Genomic DNA, 25,763 nt, shown 5'->3' on the forward strand with positions numbered 1-25,763 from the left:
TGTACCCGAGTATATCCATATTTATTAAATCTATATTATCTCTACCATTATGTCCCCCTCTCCATTCCTAATCCCGTCCATATGTGCCAGCTCTAGTTACTTAGTCTTGTTTTGCCTGTTTATTGTAAGAATCAGCTTCCTAATATCTTCCCTAGGTCATTAATTTCTGTTTTTATTTCTATTCCTTTCTTTATATATTATTTTGAACTTCTTGATCAGAAACTTTAGATAATTGGGTTCAGTTCTCACCTTTTCCTAATAACTGTATTTTAAACTTCACTTGCTTTTTTAGTGCCACTGGGTGTGATGTGTAGTTTTATCTCCATTTTGTTATGAAATATTTTGTACTCGTAATTTCAAACTATATTTTTCTTTGACCCATGAATTAATTTGAAGTGTGATTTTTATTTAAAACATTTCTGGGGAACAATACTGATGTGTAATTTTTTAATTTTATTGCACTGTGCTCAGAGAATTGAGATGCTATTGGAGTGTTGGGATTTACTTATACTTGCTTTGTGATCTAGTTTATGGCTCTCTCTTTTTTAAGTTTCATGAGTGCTTTATCTAATGGGACATATGGAATTATCTAATTAATATAGAGTTCTATAAGACCATTAAATCAAGCTCATTTATTGTACTTTTCAAATCTGTATCCTTACATCTCTTTGCTTGACCTCTCAATTTTTAAGAGAGAAATGACAAAATCTCCCTTTATTATTATTATTTTTTTTAAAGATTTTATTTATTTATTTGACAGAGACATCAAGAGCAGGAACACAAGCAGGGGGAGTGGGAGAGGGAGAAGCAGGCTTCCCGCCGAGCAGGGAGCCTGATGTGGGACTCGATCCCAGGACCCTGGGATCATGACCTGTAGCCGAAGGCAGCTGCTTAACGACTGAGCCACCCAGGCGCCCTAAAATCTCCTTTTATTATTATAGTTATGTTGATTTCCTCATTCTCACATTGGCCTTTATTCATTCTTAGGCTTCGCAGTTATGACTTTGTGGGTTCAAAATTTTTTAATCTTCCTGCTAACTTGATCCTTTTATTATATTGTGATATTTTCTTTATCTCTTATAACTCTTTTTTAAAAAAATATAAAGTCTATTTTGATTATTAATATTAGTACACCAGCTTTCTTCTGGTTAGTGTCGCCCTGGTGTGTTTCTTTGCGTCCCTTCTTTTTCAGTCCTCTGTACCCTTAGAGTTAGTGGTATTTTGTGTACACCATATATTGATGGCTGTATTTTTTCAACATTTTTAAATGAGTATAAATATTATTGTCATCTAGGAATTTTAATCTGTTTGCATTTATTATGAAGACAACCTGATACTGAGACAGTTAATGTTCATCAAAAATTTGATGTGCTTATTTTTCCCAGCATCTTTTACAGTTAGATCGAAGTATGTGACTATTCCTGATCAACAGACCAGATGTGGTCCAGGCCAAGGCAGGGAAGAGCATGCCTGTCTCTTTTGTCTTTCTTTTTTCCTGCCAGGACAACCTCGGAGGCTCCATGGTATAGTGTGGCTACGAGATGGAGTAGGGTTGCCTGACACACATTTGGTTACATTATGAGACAGAAATATGGATTGTGGTAAGCAACTGATTTTTCAGGGCTTATTTCTTGAGGCAGCTAGTCATAATTACTCCGACTGCTGTATTTTGATTTAATTCTATCATATTTTGTGTTTTATATTTACCATTTTTTTGCTTCTGTTTTTCTATTTTTGGCCTTCTATGGAATTGATTGAAAATTCTACTGTCCACATCTTTTTCTCTTCACTTATTGGGAAAGTATAACTGTTTGTTATGGTTAAATTTATGTGTTAGTTTGGCTAGGCTATGTCTCCAGGTTTTGGTCAAGCAAGTCTATACCTTGTTCTGAAAGTATCTCAGATGTAATTACCATTTAAATCAGTAGAGTTCAAGTAAAGCAGACTACGCTCCATAATGTAGGTGAACCTCATCTAATCAGTTGATGGTCTTAGAAGAAAAGACTGAACTCCTCCCAAAATGAAAGAATTCTGCCTCCAGACTGTCTCTGAACTTGATACATCCACACTTCCCTGGTTCTCATCCTGCTGGCTTGTCCTACAGAACTCAGGCTTGACAGCCCCCACAGTGGTGTGAGTCAATTCCTTAAAACAAATTTCAAAAAAATCTCTGCATTCAACCATCCATCCATCCATCCTATTGGTTGCTTCTCTAGAGAACTCTGATTAATATCCCTATTTTTATTCTTCTATAATTTTCCTCAATGTTTAAAACATATATTTAACAAAGTTTAAATCTAATCAGTCTTTTTTCACTCTCCTCCCAAAATTTTAAGGACTTTACAAACTTGTAACTCTGACCATCTGTCCATTTTCATGTTGTTGTTCTCTTGTTCTTTTGGCTCAACTTTTTAAAGCAATTACATACATTTAGTAATTATCTTCATTATGATTTTCACTATACTTACTTAAATTGTATACATTTGCTATTTTTCTGTTCACTTTGTCTCTTTAATCCCCAATTTCCTTGATTATGTTGACTTTCCTTTTGAAGTGTATTTTATAGTAGCTCAGTGAGAGTCTAATCGGTAAACTCTCAGTTTTTCTCTGAAGATGCCATTATTTTGTCCTCCCCTCTGAATGAGGTAAAACAGGATATAGAATTCTGAGTTGAGTGGCATATTGTATCATATAAAATACCATGAGGATATTAGTGCATTGTCTGACTTCTATTGTGACTTCAATGGGAAGTATGCTAACCAGCAAATCTTATTCCTTTGTAGATAGTCTGCATTTTCTCTCTAGATTATTTCAAGATTTTGTTTTCTTTTTCTTTTTCGTTTCTGTAAGTTTAACAGTGATCTTTCCAGGTATGGACTTATTTTTATTTATCGTGATGGTTTTCCTTAATTTGGGGAATCATATTTTTCACCAATATTTGAAAATTTTCAGTATCTCTTTGACCATTACTGTTCCCTATTTTCACTCTTTTGACTTCGGAACTCCTCATAGACTTACATTTTTACAATCTGCATTCCTTGCCTCCTAAACTCCTTTTATATTTTACCATATTTGTTGCATTCTGGACAATGTTTTCAGCTCTTTCTTTCTAACTCATTCTCTTTCATCTGTTACTAATATGCTGTTTGGCCCTCCCATTCAATTTTTAATTTTAATTACTATATTTTTCATTTTTAGAAATTTTATTTGCTCCTTTTAGAAATTTCCATAGGAAATGGAAATTTAGTCTTCCATCACTCTTTTCTATTCATTCTTTTAACATTTTAATAATTTAAACAATTTTATATTCTCTTTCAGATTTTTCAGTAATCTCAGGATCATGTTAAGTACTTTGCCTGCCTATCCTCACTCCTACTTGATTATTTATAGTGTATCTAAACAGAGTAGTTTTCTGTATCTTCCTAGATGCTCTAGAGGTTTTAGTAGCCAAGACTAGTACCCCTGCCGTTAATTTCACAGCTTGAAAAGTCTTGTACCATATGAATGGTATAAATTTGGACTTCAATCCATAGGCTTGTGATTTTAGCATCTTATGAGGCACATTTTTCACAACCAGGGGCATGAAAAGAAACAAGACTTCCGGGAATGTTCCGGGGCTGGAAGGCATGAGTGCTCATTAATGAAGACAATTGTTCCAGAGTCTCATGTTTTTGCAGACCTTCAATTAGAGACTTCTGTTATAGGTCTAAGGTGATATCTATGATGTCTTCTCTCCCTGCCTGGTCTTTAAAATCCCAGCCCCTAGATATTATGATGCATATTTAGGTTCCAAATTCATTGAGCCACAAAGGTGCCAGCTTTAGAGTGTGCCTTTCTGTTTTAACCTCCCTCTGTACTTTTAGATTTCCCTTTGTTTCTTCTTTCTAAAATGAAGTATGCATTAAATTGGGGGAGTTATAATTTATTTAGCATATCTATGAATTTCTAACATTAGGATGGATCTGAATTAACTCAGGCTGCATGTTGTCAGAAATCTCTGGCTTTCCTTTCTAGGGCCCTTGCTTCCTATCAGGGTTTTTTTCCCCACTGATCTGCCACATAAAAGTAAATTTACAAAAATCCAGTTTATTCCCTAGACTCTTGACCCTAAAGCAAGAGAAAACTCCTTTTGAGGTTGCTATGTATTCCCACTCTCCTCATGTTAAAGGAATAAACACTAGAAAATCACTTACAACAGCAGTTCATGTATTTATTAGAATCAAGGCTTTAAACTTACTTAATTTTTAGGTATATTTCCTCCTATAAAAATATATTTTTTAGACCACCCCTCATCTCTAGTTTATCTAAAGCCTACACCTTGCTTATACAGCACTGTTCTTTACTACCTCACTCTTCTTGTTTCTATGAAAAAGAAGATGTCACTTACAAATTGCTTTCATTTTATTCTGTATTTTATATTTTTTTCTAGAAATATCTAGAAAAGACCATGCTAAAGATTTTTAGAATTATGGCTCCCTCAAATGATGGGTAATTGTAGCAAGTAACAGAACTTGAATTTGGAGACTAAAGAGAAAGAACACAATGTACTGGAGTTGAAGCCCAGTATAAATTCTTCTATTTCTAATGCTCATTCTAGTGAAGATCAGACTGAACACTGACTCTAATTGAGAAGGGGGAGCCTGGGCTAGAGGGTATTAATGAATATTGCTGGTGTGTGTGTGTGTGTGTGTGTGTGTGTGTGTGTGTGTGTGTGAGAGAGAGAGAGAGAGAGAGAGAGAGAGAGAGAGAGAGAGAAAGAGAGAGGGGGGAGAGGGGGGAGGGGGAGAGAGAGAAGAAAAGTGAGAGGGTGAGAGAAGGGGGGAGACAGGGAGAGGGAGAGCGGGAGAGAAAGAGAGTGAGTTTGAGACAATGACTCCAGGGTAAACAAGAGGGTACTGAAGAGAGGAAACCTCCCATTGCCAGAGGAGTGAAAGGGTGATTCATTTTTTTTTTTTTAATGAAAGATACCAAGGGAAGGTGATGACTGCCTAAATTTCCTACATGTTAGTATGTACGACATAGCACATTCCACTGACTTAGAGAAAGGGAGGGAGGAAGGAAAGGAAGGGAGATGACATTGCAGAATAGGTGAGACTGTGTGATTATTACTATGTGATGATTCTTTATGATCTTAGTGATCCAGAACTATGGAATTCACTCTACATAACCCTTCTTTTCATTGTTGTTGCTGTTTGTTATTGGAAGGCACCAGATTCAAGTGCACAGCATTTAAGACCATTCGAGTGGAAAGCTCAGAGGCCTCATATCCCAGGACCACTGAAGTCTGTTGCCTCTGGTGGTGATTCCAAGCATCCAGCAGCATATGAAATCTATTTGTCCACCTACTTCTAAAACCTGATCTGGCTGATAACATAGGTTTTAAGTTCACCTATCTGGAAATTTTTTTTAGTTTTAATTTTCTGTTGTTTTAGCATCAGAGGACTTTTTATAGACCCAAAGCAATTAAGATTAGAACAAAATAACTGGATCTTCCTATTCTCTTTTCTAAAGTGACACATTTTCCTTCTCCTTTCCTTGTACCCACCAATGAGAGATACTAAATGAGATGTTATCTTGGAGATTGCGTGTTGGAAAACAAATGCTTTATAGTATTTAGCCCACCTGAGACTAACAGAAAAATAGCATTTGTTTCTTCATAATGTCTACACTTCCAAAATACTTTATTTCAATATAAATAAATGATGCAAGACACGTAGCTGTTACTCTTTACATAGGAATGCTCCACTACAGTCTTTAATCGTAGAAAACCTCCACCTGCTTATTATTTGGTTAAGTGATCAATTTTCTCTCACTCATATTTTCTTTTCAATGACCTTCTTGATTATGTGTGTGTTTATAAATAGGTAGACTTAAGCAGATTTTCTTAAAAGTGAAGTTGCTTTAAAAATGCTGTCAATTATGCTTTGAGGTTATTTCTACCATTCATTTGTTTCTGTCCTTAATGTTATTTTCAATGCTTTTTTTTTCTTCTCACATTAATTCACATCCATTTTCTTCACAGTAGTAATTGGTTGTTTTATTGCTTGTCTAACAGGTCTTTTCTCTCCTCATGTAAATTCCTCCTTTGTTTCTTTGTCCTTTCTGATTCACTGAAAACATTTTTCCCTCTTTTTAGGGAGAAACTCAAATGAGTAAAGGACTCTCCTGTATTTTTATCCTTGAATTCTTTCATACATAAATAATAAACTGAGTCTCGCTCTTTTGTGTTTATCCACCAATAATACCAGATCTTACATATACAGAATGCTAGTCCTAGCTATGTAATTGCTCAACCTAATGACTGGCGAATATATTTATTTTCTAGTAAAACAGAACTATATATTATCATGACATTAAAATTAAAAATTTACTTATTCTGTTCAAGAAACAAACTTTCTGTTCAGTCCAATAAGTTTTCTGGGACAAATCAGTCTTCTGTGAGTTTGCGGATAGCCATTTAATCAATAAGGGATTCTCTTTAGCATTTATTTTGTACTTTTTCAGGCATTTAATTATTTTTTTATGTGGGATATGGAAAAAGAGAAGGAATGATGATAACAAGAGGACATGTTGCAATGCATTATAGTTCATCCCAGCTCTATGTTTGAGGCTGGCTAGATTGTCATGTATAAGCATCAGTGTTAAGGAAAGAGAACATTTTGTGCCTGCATAAAAATTACAGTCTTCTATATATAAAGTGATAGTATTAAATTTGGGTGAAATTAAACAGCTTTTTAATAAAACAACGTTAGAAGTTTATAAGATGAAGCAAGGACAATAGTGAGATCTTGACTGGTACAAATGATTATAGATAGACTTGAAAGATATTAGTTAGAATGACATTCATTCATTCATTCCTTCATGAGTGCCTACTATTTGCTAGGCACAGTGCTAGCTAGACACTAAAATGGTCCTATAATGAAGCATAGGTCATATGAAAATGGTGAACTTGGAAATTTGGGTCTTTAAAATAGATTATGAGAAGATAGATTTGAAAAATAAGTTCATTTTTGAAAAGATAACTGGGCATAGGGAAGTTTCTGCTATAACTGTATTACCATTTTGAATAAGAAATAAAGAAAGCATATGGTATTAGAGCTTATTCCAGAAGAACCAAAACAGTAGTAACTGCTGATGGAATATGATGTTTTCACTACAACCATGAGATAAACCTTCTAAGAGTGTGGTAAATATGTTTATTATCCCTGAGGCCCAAAAAACCCTTTGTGTCCAATACCAAAGCAAAGAAAATATTGATCTGTTTCTTTAGCACTAATTGTTTATGTATATCATTCACAATCAAAGGTCCAATCTAGTTTTTTTTTTCTGAAATTCTGATGCAAAGACCAAAGGAGTTCAGAACATTTAGTTCAGAACATTTTAACTCAGCATGTGCTTCCTATGAAATATTTTTTAGCTTAAAATAGTATTATGAAGGTGTATCACATGACTTATTTTCAAAATGTTGCTCTACATGTAAAGAATGAAGATTTGTTAGTACTGAAGATACTCAGATAATGTGCTGTATTTGGAGACCCCAAATTCTGAAATATTTCCAAATGTATTTTGAACAACGACAACAGCCCAAGGTTCCTTTGAAGGTACAGGTTTCAACTGATAAAACTGATACAGGATTCAATAGTATAAATAGTTTAGAAGCATATGATCTCATGTGTTTTGTAAAATGTATACTTTCTAGTCAAGCTTCACATATAACCAATTTGTGGGTGAGTATAAGCAGTGGTGTTAATTTTCAGGGCACTTTCTTATTGATGGTATTTGGAGCAATAGCAATAAATTTTCCTGTCCAGAGTCTTAATGTTTGACTGTCTTTCTTCTGTGAGTTGGTGGCAAAAAACTGCTTGGCATCTGCAATAATTTCAAGACCCTCATCAGTAGTAGGAAGTAGTGAGACTGAGAAAAGAGTTCTATTATTACAGCGCACTGAAAGTTTATTTTGGACACGATTTAAAAGGAACCTTTGAAAATAATTCAAAATAAATATTCTAGTTTACTGGGATTTTTCTGAGCTCATTTAAATTCGAGAAATTCCATTTAGGTACTTTTTCCAAAAGATTGACCTGCATTCTTAGTACATAGCACTATTCAGTTCTTACCAGTTTTGTAGCTTCGTGCGCAAGACCTTTAGCTTCTTGGGCTATTTTCTCAGCTTCATCAATAGAGTCCTTAATATGGCTGTAAGCATTGAAGGCTGCAGTGGCATTGAAGGAGATGTTTTTGGCCTCATCAAGGATTCTGTTGGGATTACCCCCCAAAAAGAACATCAGAGCAGTTGGTACTCAAATGAAGAACATTCTACTTATCAGAAATATGGCTTCCAAATGATCACAGCCAAGATCATTATGATTCCAAGTCATAATGAGGTATCTACTTATTGTATTATAGTTTTCAATTTAAACTCATATTCCTAAATAATTCAGCTGTGAAATACTACCAACAGATTTTTAAACACCCATAGTATCCTTTAAAAATTTCTGCAACCACATGTACCATGCAACTGTGAGCAGGGAGATGATCCTTTAGGTCATTTGTAAAGCTTGCTATATGTTTCAGAGCACTTGTACCATATCACTGGAATGAATTTCACAAAATCTCTTTAGGGGAGGTGTACTGCCCAGATGAAAACAAATGAATCTCAGAAAGTTAAATAGCTTGTCTCAGGTTACATGACCAATACATCCCTAATTAAGGACCTGGAGTCTGCATCTGTGGGCTTCTAGCTTACCTGCTAAATAGGCAAAAGTCTACTATAAAATGAATTGTGCATGAATTGTGGCCAGGGTCTTCAAACATTAATAGTCTCCTTTGTATCAATGATATCAAGTCCTGGAATAGAACCTTACACATGTTATATATTAAATAACAGATTTGAGGCAATTGTTCTTGGGGCTTATAGGACCGATATTTATATATTTATTATGACAATCCCAAAATTGTAGGGGAAGCATACCAGTTAGACCTAGAAGGCTATTTATAGGTCAGACACACTTTGCCACTTGACCTTGCTCCTCGGACCCATGTAAGAGTCCCAGCTATAGTAAGCTGTTATTTCACAGGGGAGTATGTAGGGTCTCCCTGGAGTTTGAAAGAGAAGAAACAGACTTAATGCCTATGTATTTGGCATTGTCAAAAGCCAATAAATAGTTTTGATTTCATTAAAAATATAAAACTAGAATCTGAAGCAGGATGTGTGTTTATCCATTATTATTTAAAATGCTAATAAAGCAACCGCTGTGCTCTCTAATAAAGAACAGAAAATATTTTTTCTTAGTATAGCCTAGGGCTATGTTCACTCCCTACCAAGCCGTATTTGAATCCACTTTGAACTCAGACTTTTGATGCTGCTTCAGTGGAGCTTTGCCCAGACCCTCCTAATTAGGCTCTTCCACAGAAAGGCCCTGTAGCTCATATGTTCCTAATTAGAGAAATCAAGATTTGAAAGAGATTCTCTACCATTTCTGCTAGTCACAACTTTTGGACAAGTGTCAAGATACATAGACATTTCCGACAATAAATGACATACCCATCAAGGACAGCAGATGAGTCATTCAGCTGAGCTGCATGGCTCTCAGCCTGGGACACCTTCTCCTCAAGGTTCCTGTCCTTTATTTCCTGGGCAAGGTCATCGATTTTATCTTTAAGCTCTTCAGACATGGGTGGCAATTTAGTTTGAATGTCTTCAACATACTGATATATAAGAAGAGAGGGCATTTTAAGTAAGTGAATCCAAGCTTCCTCTCAGTTACTAATTTCTCTAGGAGATATAATTACACACTTTTTTTTACGAAACTTCAATTTTACTAATATAGCAAAAAGAGAATACAGAATAAAAGCTGTTATTTAATGAGAGAGGTTAGGAACTATATGGAGCCAATTTACACCAAGAAGAACCTAACTATCTTTTTCTAAGAAATTGCTTCTTCGTAGGTATAAATGCATAAATGATAGTCATTAGGATTTTTTAGACCATATGTGTTTCTATTGCCATATAGTATGGCATCTACTGCATTATGCACTATATTGAAAGTCCGCTTATAGGTTTACATTTCTCTTTTAACCAATTTTATATAAATATTGAAACGGATTTTAAGAGCTATCCTGGGAACAAGAAATGCCCTTCATCACTATGGAGAAAAATACAGGTTTATAGGAGTGTTGTGAGTATTCTCACACAGGCACTCGTGTCTCTTGGGAGAACAATGTGAAGTTTTAACTGTTGCCAAGAGCTAGGCACGGTCACAATGGAATCAAGCAGAAACGATTTGACATCCACAAGAAAAAAAAAATTAGTATTTGCTTAATGTTACTGAGATTTATCACTATTTCCCACTTATGAAAACCTATGCCACTGTTATTTTTTTATTTTGGCTTTTATGAAATACTCACATCTATGACTGAGTTGATTTCGCCTGCAAGACGGTTGGCTTCATCAAGTATGTCACTGCCTTCTTTTAAAGTGTTCTCAGTTTGTTGTTTGTCACGTTCAATAGCCTCCTTCTTTTTCTGTAGTACAGTATGAACAGAACATCAAAGCCCTATCCAACCCGATATTCCTTCCTGACTTCCTTGAGCTGACTGAACACAGGCTTTGCAAACAAGGCACATAGTGTTGACAATGAGGCTGGATGATATCAACTACCTGGCCGGTCCTTCAAGAGTTATTTTGTTTAAATGTCTATCTAGGTACTTTCTTCCTCCCAGTGTGAGGAAGTCATCCACGAGAAGAAAAGTTATGTGATGTTAGTTGAGGAATTAAGAACTATTTTTGAAGCAAGATGGACACCCATCTTAAACTCAAGTGTAAGTGCTGAATATATATTCCTGAGCATGTGGTAGCACCCTGAATTACATTGGAAGTAGACATTACATTCCAGAATCGAAGTCCAAATGAGTATTTTGTGAGCATAAACATAAGCAGATTTAGTCTAGGGGAGTTCTGTAAAAATTGGAAGAAGTGTGATTTTTAAGGGAACTTAGGGGAAGTGCTTTTCAAAAAAAGAGAAACGAACACATGGAAGAATAAACTTAATGGATTGTTCCATAAAAAGCAAGCTCTAATTTTTCCTTGATGCTGAGAGCTTGTCTCAAAACTACATGGAACTCATTCCTAGCCTAGAAGGGTAAAATCGACGAGCGAGAAATATTGTTATTTTTCTATTTGGAGTGTAACTTTGCCTCTTTTTTTTTTCCTTGATATATCTCACTCATTCTCCCAATCACTTGTGGATTTAATGGCATCTATTTTAAACCTCTGCCACTTATGTTTTTATACAGATAACAGTGTTAGTTTTATATTCATTTATAGCTCAAGATGTGTCAGGTAGCTTATAGGCTTTTCTCATTAAATTCTACACTAACTCGACAGGTCCTGTGTTTATCACCTTTTCAAAGAATAGGAAAATGAACAAATGATTTGCTCAAGGTCACACTAACTATGCAGTAGAGGTTTGGACCCTGGTCTACCTAATGATAAAGCCTGGGTCTTGAGCAATGAAAGCACTGTCTCTCCTATTATGGAAATCACTTGTCTTTTTTGTGGGCTAATATACATACTCAGTAGTATGTTCAGTGATATTGCATGGTGTCTTCGGTATGTTATGCTTCTTCAGTTATGTATGGTTCAACAGGCTGTGCATTTGTGTACGGTCCCTATACTCTACATGCATCTTATGATGAATTGGTGTCACTGATTTTCATTAAACAGTGCTGTTAGCAACTGTTAGAAATGTAGATTCTGAGCTGGTAGATTTCACTACCTTTTCAACTCAGAATCTACATTTTAGCAAGAATCCCAGGTGATATATGCAGTAAAATTGGAGAAGAACTGGCTTAGAACACTGCCTAGCACACAGTAAACACAATGTAATTGCTAACTATTATAATTATTTTATTCTTTGTCTTGGCACTCATTTATCTGAATTCTATTCTATAGGGTGGCCACAAACTATAGAAACATAGATAGTTATTTTATTTTTTCTATAGACTGAACTGTCTTGATTGCTTCTTGATTACTAAAAGCACTGTTACTTAATATCACTGAACATATCACTTAGTATGTATATTAGTCCATGCTCCAGACTTTACGTCCATATTATGTACTTACTTATTGGTTTAGTGACCATCTCCGTCACTTTAATTTATATTAAATTAAATGCCATAAAGACAGTCTATATGTGTCACTGTACCTTCAGGACCTAGAAAAGTTTCCTCCATAAATTTTTTTGAATGAATAAATGAAATTAGAGTCCATTCCTGGGACTTGCACTGGTGACACTTGGATCATTCAACTAGTCCCATCACTGGCTAATTCAGGGCAAGTTTTGTTATGTCAGTCTTACTCATGGACAACACAGGTAGGGGAGTCCTGGTGTTGTGATTACAAGTCACATCTTATCTTCCAAGGCTTTGACATTCTTTTCCATAACTACCAGTTAGTCCCTAGTGAACTGATTTAAAGTCATGCCATACTCAGACATTTGATAATCTTCTCAATTTGGCTTGTTTATATTCATGAATCAAGCTAATTTAAAATGCTGTACCAATCAGAGGGAGAGAATATTTCCACATGGATATTAGGTGAAGAGCTATATCCATTCTGATTTCAATTAAGTAGTGAATGAGAATCTTCCTAAAAGCTCCATTTGAGTCACTTTAGGGAACCAATTGTTACGCAAAGGTCAAAATGTATTCTTTATCATACTAAAGCAGAAATGATAAGCCAGAAATTAGGGAGATTTTAGAGGTGGCTAACTTTCAAATTAGATACTAATGGAATCTAGCTTTGACACAAGGAAAGATGACTATTTGGAGCTCCCAAATATTAATGAAAGTATTGATATAACATTTGTTTGGTTTTGCTTTATGGTACTTTATTCACCGGAAAAAAAATTCGGTTCTAGCTTTGCACCAGACACTGTTCTTGGCCCTGAGGGTACAGTGGGCAGAAAAGACATGTTCCTCGTGGCCTGCCTGGAGGGAGTAAATGAATAGAGGGAGTAGATTAATATGATAATATTTTTAAAGTAATTCTGAGTGCCACAAAAGTAAATAAAGAGAGGATAGAGAATGATGTAGGATAAAAAATACCTAAGGTAGGAAGCTTCAAGTGTTCAAGGAACTAAAAGGGGACCCATGGATAAAGGGAATTCGCCCAAAGTATGCCATAAGCATAACTATTACGTGATTCCGTTTGAGGACCAAAGTTGATTATATTTCTACTTTTAACTTCTAATCAGATCTTAATTCATTCCAAATCTCTCTAAGTTTAAAACCTTTTTGGGTTGGGTGGGTTTGCATCCTTCTAATGGTCAATTTGGGGACTGACTCTTCAGTATATGTTTCCTCGCATAACTGAATGGCTCACATTCTGGGGGTCCACCTGGCACACAGTCCCCTCTGCCTTCTCTGCATCGCTGGAAGTGCACACGAAGCCCGTGCCCCTCCAGAAGGCTGCATTCAAAGGCTTCTATGATCTAACTCCAAATGCTATTTCCAAAGCCATCTTCTGCTACACACTTCCGGAGCTGGGCAATGAATTTTACGGCTCTCTTTGGCATTTTGTAAGATCACCTTGCCCTTCCAGAACTCTGTGTTTGGGCTCATGTGACTCCATCATTTCTCTCAGCCTCTGCTATGATGCCATCATTTTTGTGACTCTTTTGCGGATGCTCCTAGCCCATATTAATCACAGTATTATGTACTGTGAGAGGTTAAACTACCTGAATTGTAAGGTCTATGAGTCCAGGAATCATTCCTAGTCAGTCTCAAACACCCTGGTTACCAACAGCCCCTTGCTGTGATGGGTATCAGACAGACATTTAATATTACCACTGCCTACTTTCCTAACCTTGTACCACACTATTTCCTAACACAAAACTAATTCTCCAGTTCATATAAACCACTCACAAATTTTCCAAAATATAACTTTAATCCATGACTTCAATATCTCAATTGTTAATGATAGTTTCCAGGATAAGACCCAAATTCCTTCACTTGATCTCAGAATGCACTTGGTCTTTCATTACTCAAATTCTGGAGCTTGTCTGTCTTCTCCGGCTCTCTATCTGCTATTCGTTCCCATGCAGTCTTCATTCTAGTCCTATCAAACCACTGAATTTTCCCCCAGATTTCTTATGTTTTCTTTTTTCCCCTCCATGTCTTTGCATATAGTTTTCCCTATTTCTGGGATATTCTTCCTTTTCTACTTTGACCAACTAGCGCCTTTCGTTCAAGACTCAGCACATTTATCATGTCCTCTGTGAAGCCCTCCTTAACCCATGGGTGATTTCGATGCCCTTCCTTTGCTTAGCTCCATAATAATCACTGCAGTGCATACAGAGTGACTTACTTATGTGCACCTCTCACTAAATACAAGTCACCTGAAGTCATCAGAGATGGTGTTTTATTCTTTATATCCCTGGTTCTCAAACTTAAGGCTACATCCGAATCACTGGAGGGATTTTTAAAACACATGTTGCTGAGCTCCACTCCCCGTTTCTGAGTTGATAGGTTTGGGATGGGGCTCAAGAATTTGCATTTTTAAGTTTCTAGTTGATATTCATGTTGCTCTTTGAAGGACCACACCATAAGGACCAGTCTTGGATATAATCAATTTTTGTGTTTGGCACATTTCTTGAACTTAGTAGGGGCTTAATAAGAGTTTTTAACAAAAAAAAAAAAAAGCTTATCTCCTTAAAATCAACAAATAACATTTGAGCTGGGTCTTAATTATAGCCCCTTCTTTGTGAACACAGGCACAATGCAGTTATCTATTTAAAATACGTTGTATCCATGTGATTGAATAATAAGCTGTATCAGTTATTCTCAAACCAGTATGCACATTGGATTAACCTAGGGAGAGTTTTAGAACATGAAAACTAGGCTACAGCCCAGACTAACCAACTGACACTCTGGGAAGAAGCTCAGGGAACCCGTCTTTGAACAAACTGTTCAGGTGATTCTCAGTTAGCTGGTCTAGCAGGAACCTTGGTAAGCAACCTAATCAGCCCTGGCAATCTTAAGTAAGCTGTGCCTTACCGGTGTTAATTTAGTCAGTTTATCTATTTACTCCAGTAAGTTTTTAACAGGTCTTTGGTTAAGCATGACACATAAAATGAAAATACAGAACGGACCACTTAGAATCGCATACTGACTACATAAGCTCTAGGCATCTCTAGGGGCGCCCAAGAATGATGGCTCCTGGTTTTAAATATCACTAAAAGGAAGGAGAGGCTGCAAGGACCATTTACTGTGCCACTATAACTCTTCTTGAAATACTTCCCAAATGCTTATTATGCTTTCCACACAGGTAAATTTAATTTCTTAAACTGTTGCCATAAAATGGAGAGGTGCACATCTGGGTAAGTCACACCACTGGTGTGTCACTGAGCAGGATGAATCATGCTGGCACTGGGGAGAAGAAGGTATCCCAGCATCCTGCCTCTCAAGATGGTACGTTTTCTTTAATATTTCCAGCATGTCATTAGCAGTAGACTCCAAATTGGTTAAGATTAGATACTGCAGTTAAGAAAAAAAATGAACCCCCTCAATCTTCCTTCAGAATGACAAGGATATATCCCAGGAGAGGGACTAGAAAAAAACACTTAAAAAATTAACTCATCGGGGCACCTGGGTGGTTCAGTCGGTTGAGCATCTGCCTTTGGCTCAGGGTCCTGGGATCGAGTCCTACATCGGGCTTCCTGCTCAGCATCATATGTGCTGAATTTACTCTTGAGAAAAGTGCTCAATTTGCCATGTCAAGTGTTAAGGAAAGAAAGGAAGGAAGAGAGGAAGGAAGGAAGAGAAAGGAAGGGTTGGGGGGAGGGAGAAAGAGAAGAATCTATTTTAGTTCTAGCCTCATCAGCTGTCTAAAAAAGGCAGAAGCTGCCCATCATTTCTTGAGGAGAGAATTATCTCTTGTCTGTGAGGAAAAAATTACTCAGATGTGATCTGTTCATGTTAGTCCCTTTTAAAATTTCATTTGCGTAGAACACATTGCAAAGAAAAAGAAAACCAAAATCTTCCCAAGCATTGGACTCTCAATGTGCCAGATTCCATTAGGAAATACTTGGTACTTTTGTGACCTATGGCAGCTAGATGTCTAAACAATGGTGTATGGGTTACAAAATCATATGAGGTCAGTACTCAGAGATACACTGGATGTGCTCTGGTATAATGCACTCATTGCGTAGTTTGAAGACTGAGGCTTAGAGACTTGAGTTGCCTTGCCCAAGATGTATTTCTAGAAAGTGAAACAGTTGCCATTAAGATCAAGGTCCCATTTGTATCACACTGTCCTCTGAATCTTCAATATCTTGTTATCTAAATTTTATTAGATTCTATAGCAATGGTCACTGTTTTTTTTTTTTTTTTTTTAAGGATCATTTCCTGTTCTGCTTTTTAGAAATCTCCTTTCAGAGTTGTTCTTGATTTGGGTAAATGCGCAGCAATTTGACTTATCCAGCCATGTTCAACTCCCAACCCTCTCCCCTATCCCTACAGATTCAGATGAGAATCCCTAAGACTCACCTCCAAAGCAGTCATGTTTTTCTGGTTTGCTGAAGAAAAGCGATTAGCCTCTCTGATTTTCTCCATGGCTTCTCTCAACAGGTCCCAAGCATCATCAACTTTGTCTTTGTAGTCTGCCAATATTGCCCGGAGACCCTTCTCCATTTCCTCGTTTTTCCCTCGGGATTCTCCAAATAACTTCTTCACCTTCTTCAGAAGGCCTTCTGCAGCTCTGCAAGCACCCGCCCAATAACAGACAATAAGCCCTTGTCACTGCCTCACGGTTTATTGGTATTAAACTGTGTTACAAAGAGATGCTAGCATTCAAAGAATGGAAAAATAAGACAGAATTTAAAGCAGATTGACTATGTACTAAATGAAGATGAAAACAGAAAAGTGGCAAGGCCATTTATAATTAATATATTAAAGTACAAAAAATACACACATTTAAAGTGTATTAGTAATATAGCATCCTCAATTGGAAAGAGTCATGTTATTCTCATAATCTGACTGATGAAATACATTTTATGATTCACTTCACATACCAAAAAAAAAAACCCTAATTCACCATAGTGATACATTTTCTCTGTTACTTTGAAATTTAAGGTATGAACATTGATATATTTGGTTTTAGTATACATACTAAATGAGCAGTATATATATATATAAGTAATATATATATTATTTAAGTATTAATAACACCATCACTTTGAAGTTAGCTGACTATAAATGTAAACATGTATTTTTTTTATTGAATCTATGGTCACAGAGTTCATTTGCATTAGTAAAATCACGATTGCTATTCCCAACCTCAAATTTTCAGCCCTAATTGCAAAGTCTTAGGTATTTATTATTTGATGACTCCTCTTTTTAGCATTTCCTAAAATGACCAAATGCACAGAATGGACTGCTAAATTCATAACTTTATTTATTCAGAAATATTTTCATTAAAAACAACAACAAAATACTGTTGATGGTTTAGAAGTCCCTAATACAGGCAATTAATAAAGCAAGTCCATTAGCCTAATTATGGAAGAGACAGCTCCAGAAAAGATCATTTATTTAATTATTTAAATATAGGCAAAGACATGCTTTTAATCCATTTTAGAGCAAGAGAAATCATAACTAAATGAAAAATAAATAACAGAGCATCTTCTACTTCTAAGTGTGACAAAAATTTTAGAAAACTGTAAGCAATCATTTGGAAAGCTCAGTGTATCAAATGAAAAAATAATAAAGCATCTACTCACACTAACTCATCTTCAGCAACTTCCTTTTGTTTATCTAGATTTTTTCTCCTCAGTTCTGCCATCATCTGATCAATCTCTTTCTGAAGCCCTTGCAAATTTCTCTCAAAGGCCTTGTCTTGAGTTCCTAGAGTTTCATTTAGTCTTACAGCTTTTTCATTTACAGCTGCAGGGGGTAAGACAAATTTTGTAAATTAGTAAACAAAAGTGCCACATGCAATAATGGCACCAAGCATCTGCTCTTCCCCATGATCTCCAAATGAAATGTAGTTTGCCACGGGTGTTCCTGCTGGGAACAGAGAGGTAGTTAATAATGATCCATAACAAACAGGGAAAGGTGACATATTTCTCCAATCATATTTCTTTTGGGGGGCACAGTAATTAAAGCATGGTGTTTCTATCTCACAAGGGAAAAAAATGTAAATAAAGAAATGGCCCAAACCTTCTTCAGGTCAGAGGTAAACAATGAGACACGAAGCATAGCCCTCGGAAGATGAAAATATAAGGTCTGCGCTGCTGCTAAGACACAGTCCTATTCAGTCAAATTTGAAAATACCCGGTATAGAAAAACTCTCAGTGATGAGATCTCTGAAAACAAACCTGCCCTTGTTCTTCCACACAGTTCTATGTTCATTTGTTAAAAGGAATGAGGGAGGAAGCTCTGGTTTTGGGAGGAGGGTTATAGATTAGGGCTCAAAGCTGCCTTCTAGCAATAACATCCATTGTAACAGTCTGTGTTTATTATGCATTGAATAAAGTTTCAAACTGTGCTCTTTGGAATTTTAGGATTCTCTGGGTGCTTCAGGTTTTCTACAAACAATGTCTATTCTGTCAAGTATCTATTTGATAGGTTAGTGTCCTGGGCAAGATTTCATTTGAAAAAAGAATTCTGTCAAATAAAAGTTTGAAAAACTGGTGAGTTGAAACATTTATGTAGTTCTACCATTAGTTTTAGGCCAACTTCTCCTGAAGTGTGTTTTATGGCGCATTAACTCAACAAGTTGGAGGGAGATGTTTCTCAAACTCTTGTGTGCCAAACCCTTATTTCTGTAATATCATCTGTGAACATCCCTAGAATGAAGCTTGGGGTTGGCTAAGAGACATTTTCTACTATTCAGTGCTATATCCTAAGATGTCTTTAGGCAAAGAATCCTGAAAATTCACTTCTATTCTTGGAGAAACTTTTCTGATTAACACTGGTTGGAGCTGTCCCAAGAGTAACAGTTACTCCAAGTTCCTGTAACAGGTGCACACAGGCCAAACAGCCACCATGAAGGGTGTGACATGGTGGGTTAGTACCTTGGTTCTGAAATGATTCTCAGGGCCTACCCCAGACCTATTGATCTAAAAATTCTGGGGGTAGGGGACCAGCAATCTGTGGTTTAACAAGCCCCCTAGGGGCTTCTGCTGTATGCCCGAGTTTGAAAATCATGGTTTAGCAGAAGGAATTGGGTTTCAATCTTGAATTTTACCCTTTCCAAAATTCATCTTTCAAATTCTCTTTTCATGATCAAGGTAGTCAGAAAGTTGCGGCTGTCAACCCCTTATTCCCACAGTCATAATCTGCAGAACGATTTGAATCAGCTGTTTTAAAGAACAAACATGGCCATTCCTAGTCCTGTGGTAGAAATTATTGCTCAGGTGCCATATTCCTAGAAGTTGGTGAGGGTGGCTCTTTCTTGGTCAACTACTCATAGTCATACTTTGACATATACCAAAGAACCTTCTCAAGATCCCACCACTACTGTTGCTAAGTTATCACCTAGGCTGCATTGTGTTTGTTAAGGAACAATAGTGACCATGGACTGATTAATTGGAAAGCTCCTTGATCCAGCAGACTTTGTGAGAACTATGGCAGAATGCCAATGGTTAAAATGTAAGGTTTATACTTATTAGATTTCAGGAAAGGCTGTAGATTTGGCCTTCCCTGTGGTACCTCTCCTTTGGTCTGACTGCATATCTGCCTGTATGTTGACTTTAACTAATTGTATTATGTAACTAACCACTGACCTCATTTGCATTAATAAATCCCACTTTTCAACTTGCCAAAGGTGTATGTTTTTCTTTTATTAAGTGAATATATAAATGAGCTTTTGAAATTTCATTGAATTTAGGTCCTGGGCCCAGGTGGTTGTAAGGGGCAATGTGAGAGATATAGCCTCACTTGTGGTCTATTCTCAAAACTAAACTTCTGCAGAGAAGAACTTGCTGGAAAAAGCATGATACAAGAGAGAGGAAAGGAAAAGATGGCTGTACCTTTTGGAACGTATACATCATTTCTTTTAAATGAAAGTAATATGTAAGCAACTAGAAGAAATTATTAAGGCACACAAAAATGACAGTAGAGATATTGTAGAGATACTGCATTAAAAAAGAAAGCATCATTTTAATAGAAGAGATGTGATTGCTTCATTCCTTCTATATATGGAATTTGGAAATTCTCTGAATATTTTTAAATTAAAGACGAATGTGTTATTTAGTCTCTTAGATTCAAAGGTATACACTATCAGCACTTTCAGTTCAGTACATTTTCAACAGAATTGAAAATAATTATGACATTAAGATAGCTCTGAAATTTACTTATTTATTTCTACTTTATTTCAAAGGAAATTTTAAGTAGTTTTGAAATATCTTTAAAAGAAGATAAAATTAACAGAAAAGGAGATGGAGTAAAGATAAAAAATAATGTAAATCAGAAGACATCTTAGTAGACAGTATCTCAGTAGCCAAGGCAAAGCAGGGGATAAAAAAGGGATACTTAACAAGTATACAGGATCTGTAACATACAAATACATTAATCCCTCAGGAAAAACAAAGTTGTTTTTCACACTGAACCAAAAAAAAAAATATGCTCTGATGGGTAAATTCATCATGAATGACAAATACTACTGTGACCTGAGAAACAGGAAAGAAGGTGTTTAGCATTTATTAAGTCCTCATATATGTCAGTACATATGGTAATTAATGAGTTGTTTATATATATGTATACATACATGTATACATATATATATTTGCTCATTAATTCTAATAGTTCATGGAATGAAATATAGAGTATTTGTGATCTAATCAGGAGTCATAGCAAAGATTTTAAAAAATTAATGGGAGATAAGAATGCCCTAGATTAATAGACCGTGATTATCTAGGAAGAGACCATGACTTATAATGGAAGATAGGGGGAGTAAGGTATCCCAACTAAAAATAAAACTGAACTAGACAAATGCCAGGCTAACAAATTCATTTTTCCCCGCAGCAATTTATTGTCACTAATAAAACCTCAAAGTACTGATACTATCCCCAATTAGTGTAGTTCTAAGAGAAAAAAATGGGTGTGGATATGTCGTATAACCTACTTAAGGCTTTTGGTGAGTTTCCTTTTCTTTAAAAAAAAAAAAAAAAAAAAAAAAAAATCTCCTGAACTGCCAAGACTTGTAGTACATATAAACATCCTAGTCAAGATTTCGTTTACTTCTGGCATATTCAAATTTAAACATTCAGGAAATTTTAACAGTTGGATTAATTTTACCAAAGTTCTCTTCTAAGGGCTGTGCATATCATGTGTGTTATCATTTACATTAGTAGCTGCCGGAAGAAGGGAGCAGTGTCCACATTTCTCCCGGGTACAGGATCACAGCTATCCCACATGGACCTTCATGTAAATTAGGAAAAAGGTGTCCTGTCTGGACAGACACAACCAGACTGCCTGATGGATGCACAATTTAGAGAATGGGAGACACCTTTGATGATACATAACCCTTTTCTCTGATGGATGACGGACTGTGGGTGATGAGCAAAACCTGGACAAAAATCTCGTCTCCACCTGCCCCCTGCTGGTGCCTTTGTGTGGTGCACAGACTGGGTGGTGGGTACACTGCAGAGAGCGAGCACGTGAGCAGTGCTGATGTTGGAGTCTGTTGAAAACATGGATCAGCATTTATTCTTATGCACGAATATCTGATTGGAATGATTTCAAAATAAGTTTCCAGGATCGGCTCTAAGTATTGAGTGTTTGAGATTGAGGTAGAAGGAAAAGGAAAATTACTGGGTTATTGACCAGTGCCTTCATGGATCCAGGCAGAAATTGTTTTACCTGCAATGGGATTTTTTTTTTTTTTTTTTTTTTTTGTGGGGTGGAGGGAGTGCTGGGTGGAGAACACTTCAAGTCGCATTAATGGAAAATAAAACCGGGAAAAGCACAAAAAACTCCATCTAGCAGAAGTTAAACCATAATGAGTTAGTTAAGAATTTTCTGGTAGGTGTAACTTCTGTTTCAGGTCCTGACATGTTTTGCCTCAGATTAAAATGCTGTTGCTTCTTGCAGTGGGGAATCTTTGGGAGTTTTCTGTCTCTTTTTGGCCAGTGATTCCTAAGAATTACCTGTTAGGATCTGCCTTGAAGGTTATCTCATGTTCTGATTTATTTGGCTGTATTTCCAAGCAAAATATCTAAAACACGTAACACTGTAAAGCAATAAAAATATTTTATTTTTTAAGAGAAAAAAACCCCAAACATTTTTCCTACTTTCTAAGCCTGCATGCATGTTTACTGTATTATAACAGACAGACACTTAAGATCTAGATTTTTGGGTTTTTTATGTTTTCTTTAAGTTCTTAATCTGGGGTTTAGCTCCCAAATAGCTTCCACTTTGATCCTAAATCAGATTGGCAGATGCCAAGCACTAATTCCTAGAGAATGATGGACTAGATACAGTGAAGCTTCTGGTAAGGTAGCAAGTCCAGACTCCAAGCAACAGATGTTCATTAAAAACAGCACCAAGTATTTTAAAAGCCATTTTGCGAAATTAGAGTGCTGCTTTAATGTAGAGTGGAATGATAAAATTAGCTTTTTAAAAAATTAATCTTTTCAATAGTTTTGAATACAAACAATAGCAAAAGCATAAGTTTATTGGTTATTTACTCATAATAGTCATTCCTCAAAAATTAAGGCATTCCTAAGGGACTGCATTCAGTTTACCATGACGCTGCACTCATAATGACTAATTCACTGACTATTATCCCTTACTTAACACTGTAGATTGGAGATGCTTGGCAGATAATGCCCTTGACTACCCCAACCAAAGTACTTTTCAAAAGCCAACCCTCAGATTGAGAAAGGGCATTTCTTACTGGAGAAATTCCAGTCCTGTGTAATCCCTTTTTCTATTTTTCTGGTGGGAGACATAATGATTAAATTAAATGATTCTAATACCTTCTGCATCCTGGGAAAGCTCCTTAATGAATCCTCCTAAGGAATCTGCTCTCCTGTTGGTCCTCTCAGCATCCTGTCCAGTTTGCTCGCCATCTGCTGTCACTTTGGTAGCCTAATGATCCAAATTCAGGAAAAGCATAATTAATTGAGATGATGAAGCTACAGCGAGATAAGCTCCCACTGGCTACATTTTCTTTCAAATATAACTCTGAGCCAAAGGGAATCGATGAATTATTGATCAGATATACTGGAAATGACACCCCATGCTCCAGTATACAATTAAACTTTATTACTTCTTCCATTAAATGGAAATCAGAGAGTTGTATTTGGGCTTTTTAAAACCCTTGCTTTATGCAATGACATAGAAGAAGCGATAAAACACAATTATTTTTGAAGTATCTTTGAGGTACAGTTGCCAAAAGTATTTAATGGATTCTTCAGCCTCCACATGTTGCAGTTTTGTCCATATTTTATTTACCGAAAAAGTGTGGAGCGTAGCAATGATCTCTTGAGGAGGCACAGGCAGTCTGTCTCAATAAGCTTGATCCTATAAATGCAGTCTAGATCAATACGTTAATTAAAGAAACAAAGAGGGAGAAATGCTTAGCTACTCAGTAGTAAATGCTTGTTTTATAACACTCTAAAGATGCCAGGAAACCGTTGAAGAGAATAAATGATAACTTTTCCCATATGTCATCACCAGAAAAGACAGCTGTTAATCACAGTACCATACATCATTGTCAACACAATAAAACAACTCCACAAATAGCTTCATGCCCCCAAAGAATATCGCCACACATTTGCACTTTCATTCACATTAAAGATGCCACTTGACACAAAGGAATCCATTCAATGTGTTCACAGTTAAGATAGGTTATATTTAGTCAAATAAAAATGTCATATGTAATATTCAGAGTTTCTTAAAAGATACTATAAAGTTTAGAGAACCTTGAAATAGGGGTATAGGTCATTTTTCTATGCATGAACATATGCTAATAAATAGGACTTTTTTTTTTACTAAAAAGATAGGGATAATCTAACTACAGATAATGAATCAAAGAATCACAAACTGCCTTAAAATAATTTGAAAAAGGTCCAAATTGGCAGAGTATTAATATCTATAATCCTGTACCAGAGTGTTTGCATTCTAGACATGCCCAGAGATTCTAAAATTTTTTTTTTACACATAAGAGAATTTTAGATAGAAATTAAAATAGAACTAAATGTCTGGCCAACACAGAATACAGTAAGAGATGCTATAGAAATTATACTGCATTTTGTGATTTCCCAGGGGACAGTAAGAGGTTTAATTCACGACCCCTTTCAAGGTTTTACATAAAAGGTAGAATATAAAGTCCAACTATCATCAACTAATTTCTCAACCTGTGAGTGTTACCATCACAAATAAAAGGATGAAAGGATAAGATCCACTGGAAGTTTTAAAAATCCCTCTTAACAGTCTGCAGTAAATATATAAAATTATTTAGAAGGTGCTAATCAATATTTTTACATATACACACCACATGCATATACACATACCTATAACATTTTAAATGTTAAAATTACTGAAGTCAGCTGCTTAAGATGTTGGCTTTCTAAGCTGTCGTAGATGTTTGTCTAGCCTGGACTTGATTGTACTCTACAATATCACTCCTATTTTCACGTATCACAGACTTTACTAAGGGACTTGATCCACATTATGGTCATTTTCAATATCTTAATTATTAATGTATTACCAGCACTGTATTACCACACAGGAAGTGTACATTATGATTTAAACTTAAAATTTATTCTTTGCTTTATCAGTATCTTATCTATATTACTAAAAGATCATAACTTACATATTCACACAACAAAGGCTACCAATTCTGGCTCATAGCCTAAAGCATTTAATTTTTTTTTAAAGATTTTATTTATTTATTTGAGAGAGAGAGAATGAGAGATAGAGAGCACGAGAGGGAAGAGGGTCAGAGGGAGAAGCAGACTCCCCGCTGAGCAGGGAGCCCGATGTGGGACTCGATCCCGGGCCTCCAGGATCATGACCTGAGCCGAAGGCAGTCGCTTAACCAACTGAGCCACCCAGGTGCCCGCATTTAATTTTTAAAAATAAATATATATTGATACACTGTCTCTTTTAAATTCTGGATGATCACGATTCCATCCACTGCCTTTAATTCTTCTTTCTTAATTAATTTATACAGCAACATGTAAGAGTCATCATTAACAAACTTGGTACTGATTATAGGAGCACTCCAATAGTAAGATGTCAAGAATTCTACATGACCCATGATAAGAAACAAGTTAAAAGAGTTATCATGAAGACCCTGTGCAATCAACCTCCCCGGCTTCTGTTTAGTATGTGAAATATGCCAAACTCTCTCCTTCTTAGGCTCTTCTCAGATCCTGCTGTCTTTGCCTGGAATAAACTTTCCCTTTGTCCTTTCAATGGATGGATCCTTGTCATTTGTCATCTTTCATCTTTCAGTTTCAGTGTCCCTTCTAGGTGTGGCCATTTCTAGGGCACCTAGCCAGGTTTCCAGACTTTCCACAGAACATTTTTTTTTCATAACACCATGCATTTTAGAATTACTTATGGCTCCCCTATTTGTTGGTTATCTCCCTGACTAAAAGGTAAGCTGTAAGAGAGCAGGGACTTGGTCTGTTTTGTTCATCACTTTATATCCAGCTCCTAGTGTGATGCCTCATTGAGAGCAAATATTGAATGAATGTTCAATAAATGATTAAGCAATTACCTAGTGAATCTTGCCGACCTTATTACCATTC

The 25,763-nt window shown here is 36.1% G+C and overlaps 1 protein-coding gene across 1 annotated transcript in view; it reads right to left on the reverse strand.

Moving 5' to 3' along the window:
* The window catches only part of LAMA2 (laminin subunit alpha 2), a 468,253-nt gene that overhangs the window by 104,821 nt on the left and 337,669 nt on the right, over positions 1-25,763 (reverse strand). The window contains exons 36-41 of the mRNA XM_088023741.1: positions 22,980-23,091; positions 17,778-17,940; positions 16,549-16,759; positions 10,408-10,524; positions 9,545-9,708; positions 8,118-8,256 (exon numbers count right to left, since the gene is read on the reverse strand). Of these exons, the coding sequence (XP_087879867.1) occupies positions 8,118-8,256; positions 9,545-9,708; positions 10,408-10,524; positions 16,549-16,759; positions 17,778-17,940; positions 22,980-23,091 (906 nt within the window). The remainder of the gene's footprint in view (positions 1-8,117; positions 8,257-9,544; positions 9,709-10,407; positions 10,525-16,548; positions 16,760-17,777; positions 17,941-22,979; positions 23,092-25,763) is intronic.

The sequence above is a fragment of the Eumetopias jubatus genome, unplaced genomic scaffold (assembly GCF_037043125.1).
Source record: "Eumetopias jubatus isolate StellerSeaLion01/CBP00866 unplaced genomic scaffold, mEumJub1_p1.0 scaffold_6, whole genome shotgun sequence".
Classification (NCBI taxonomy): Eukaryota; Metazoa; Chordata; class Mammalia; order Carnivora; family Otariidae; genus Eumetopias; species Eumetopias jubatus.